This window comes from Ammodytes marinus (assembly GCF_949987685.1).
Source record: "Ammodytes marinus genome assembly, chromosome: 18".
NCBI lineage: Eukaryota > Metazoa > Chordata > Actinopteri > Uranoscopiformes > Ammodytidae > Ammodytes > Ammodytes marinus.
Window position 1 is genome coordinate 1,653,169 of NC_137222.1, and position 2,500 is coordinate 1,655,668.

At 39.1% G+C, this 2,500-nt stretch overlaps 2 protein-coding genes across 2 annotated transcripts in view; both read right to left on the reverse strand.

Annotated features, from left to right (window-relative positions):
- oclna (occludin a) overlaps window positions 1–2,500 on the reverse strand; it is a 254,069-nt gene that overhangs the window by 86,748 nt on the left and 164,821 nt on the right. The window lies entirely within an intron of this gene.
- The window catches only part of sec14l7 (SEC14-like lipid binding 7), a gene marked incomplete at both ends in the record, with an annotated part of 13,623 nt that overhangs the window by 8,312 nt on the left and 2,811 nt on the right, over window positions 1–2,500 (reverse strand). The window contains one exon of the mRNA XM_080046540.1: window positions 201–244. Within this exon, the coding sequence (XP_079902666.1) occupies window positions 201–244 (44 nt within the window). The remainder of the gene's footprint in view (window positions 1–200; window positions 245–2,500) is intronic.

The window sequence follows — 2,500 nt, forward strand, 5'->3', positions numbered from 1 at the left end:
GATAGATAGATAGATAGATAGATAGATAGATAGATAGATAGATAGATAGATAGATAGATAGATAGATAGATAGATAGATAGATAGATAGATAGATAGATAGATAGATAGATAGATAGATAGATAGATAGATAGATAGATAGATAGATAGATAGATAGATAGATAGATAGATAGATAGATTGAAATATAGAGATATCTCACCTTTCTGATCATGGCTTCAGCTTTCTGCACATTGAAGCTTCGGGCTGAAAAAATAAGTAAAATAAAACAGGATTTAAAGGGGCATACACATCCATAGCCCCAGAAAGATTCAGTAATATTAAAGGAACCTTTGTGTGTGTGTGTGTGTGTGTGTGTGCGCGTGTGTGCGTGCATGCGTGCATGTGTGCGTGTGTGTGTGTGTGTGTGTGTGTGTGCGTGTGTGTGTGTGTGTGCATTTAAATAGTTGTTTTATCCTTTCCTACTTTTTATTTCCTTTTTTCCAGTTCAACTCTTTTGCTGATGACTGTTTATATGAACAATTTGGGAAGACGAAAAAATTACGATAGAAAACAAAAGAAAATATATGTATTTATGATAATAGAACTACACAAACTACTTCGTTAAATGGACTCCACTTATATAGCGCTTTTCCCTGGTTTTTCACAGACTCAAAGCGCTTTACATTGTTTTGTACACATTCACCCAATCACACTAACATTCATACACCGATAGCAGCAGCTACCACACAGGGTGCAAGCTAACTATCGGGAGCAATACGGGGTTCAATGTCTTGCCCAAGGACACTTCGATATGTGGCGGGGAGACGGGGGATCGAACCTCTGACCCTGCACTCCAGAGGCGATCTCCCTACCCACTTCGCCACTGCCGCCCCGTTAAAGGGAATGCGATTACTATAAGAGGGGACTTATCTTCATCTGGGTTTCCTTTTCCTAACCGCCACTAATCTGTAAATGCTGCATTAACAATGATAATCACACACAATGGAAACAACACAATACAGTCCGGTACGGTTCACTTGAGTTTCTTTGAACAGGCAAAGAGACACTGTCCAAGGTGAAACAGCCAAACGCAAATATTTAACCATTCAGAGAAACAGAGGCCCGAATCGATCCAAACATCCCTGGACTTTAGCCTGGGAGTCAACGGACACAACGGACACAACGTCACGTCAAAGAAACTCCAAAAACTAGGTTTCAGGGAAAGTAGGAACATTTTAAACAGATATGCATGGCAGCCTTTCCTGGACTATATACTGTACAGTGCTGCTTGAAAGTATGTGAACCCCTTGAGCCTTTTGGAATTTTATTTAGTTTAACAATTATTAATTCATTTTTTATCAATACCAGTGTTTTTTTATATTAAATAACAGGTGTGTGTTTGTCAACTCAACGTTTTTTTTCTTTCCGGATATCAATTGTGCAGTCAAAAGACTCAAATAAAACAAATGAAAATCCTGGCATGATTGTGGATCTGAGACACAAGATGAAACAATTTTGTCAAAGTGGAAGTTTTGGGCAAAAATCTGCCAGTGATGTTGGGTGAAGTTGACTTTTTTTTGGATGGGTCTTTAATTGTTCTTAAAGGAATACTTCACCCATACGGAACCCACGTTCTATCATTATAAAATCACTATTATAATAATAATAAATTAGGTTTTTCTTCCCTCAGTCTTTCCTCAGTCTTCCCTTGGCCCAGCTGTCCTGTTAATCCTAACCCTTACTGTGATGTCACAAGAAGGAAACTGTAGGGTTAGACAGTGAGACCATAAAACACTCTTTCTGCCTTTTCTCAGGCTAGGATGAACCGATTTAAAAATGTTTGCACATTTATACTACATAGGATCTCAGAGTTCAATACACCTTCATATTCCCACCGGTGAAGTAGGTCTTTAAACCATAATAATGATATAACTGGTTTTGACTCCAGTGGGTCCACACAAAAACCTCAGGTATATAAGAATCGGGGAAAGGTAAATTCATGTCAATATCTGACGTTTTGCCACACTGCGTAAAACAAACATTTACCATGGGATAAGAAAGAGCATGAAGTATAGAGGTAAGTTCAAAGCCTTCCTGAGTAAATACTATATACGGGGATGTCGTTGGAAATACATCACTGATTAACCCGTAGAAAGCTGGAAATGTACAGTACTCTATTATGTCAGGAATTATTCTGCAAATAAATTGAAAAAATTAGAATTTTTTTTTTTTTAACCTTTATTTCTACAGGTAAATCCCATTGAGTCCGAAGACTCTTTTGCAAGGGAGACCTGTTCCCATTTACACGTTACCATTCACACACACATTCATACACCGATAGCAGGCTAACTATCGACATTCTCACGAGGCAAGGTGGGTGAAGTGTCTTGCCCAAGGACACAACAACTAGACAGAGGTGGCAGGGCGGGGATCGAACCTCTAACCTTTTGATCATCGGCCGACCCGCTCTACCAACTGAGCCACAGTCGGCCACAAATTAAAACACACCAAAGGGGTTTA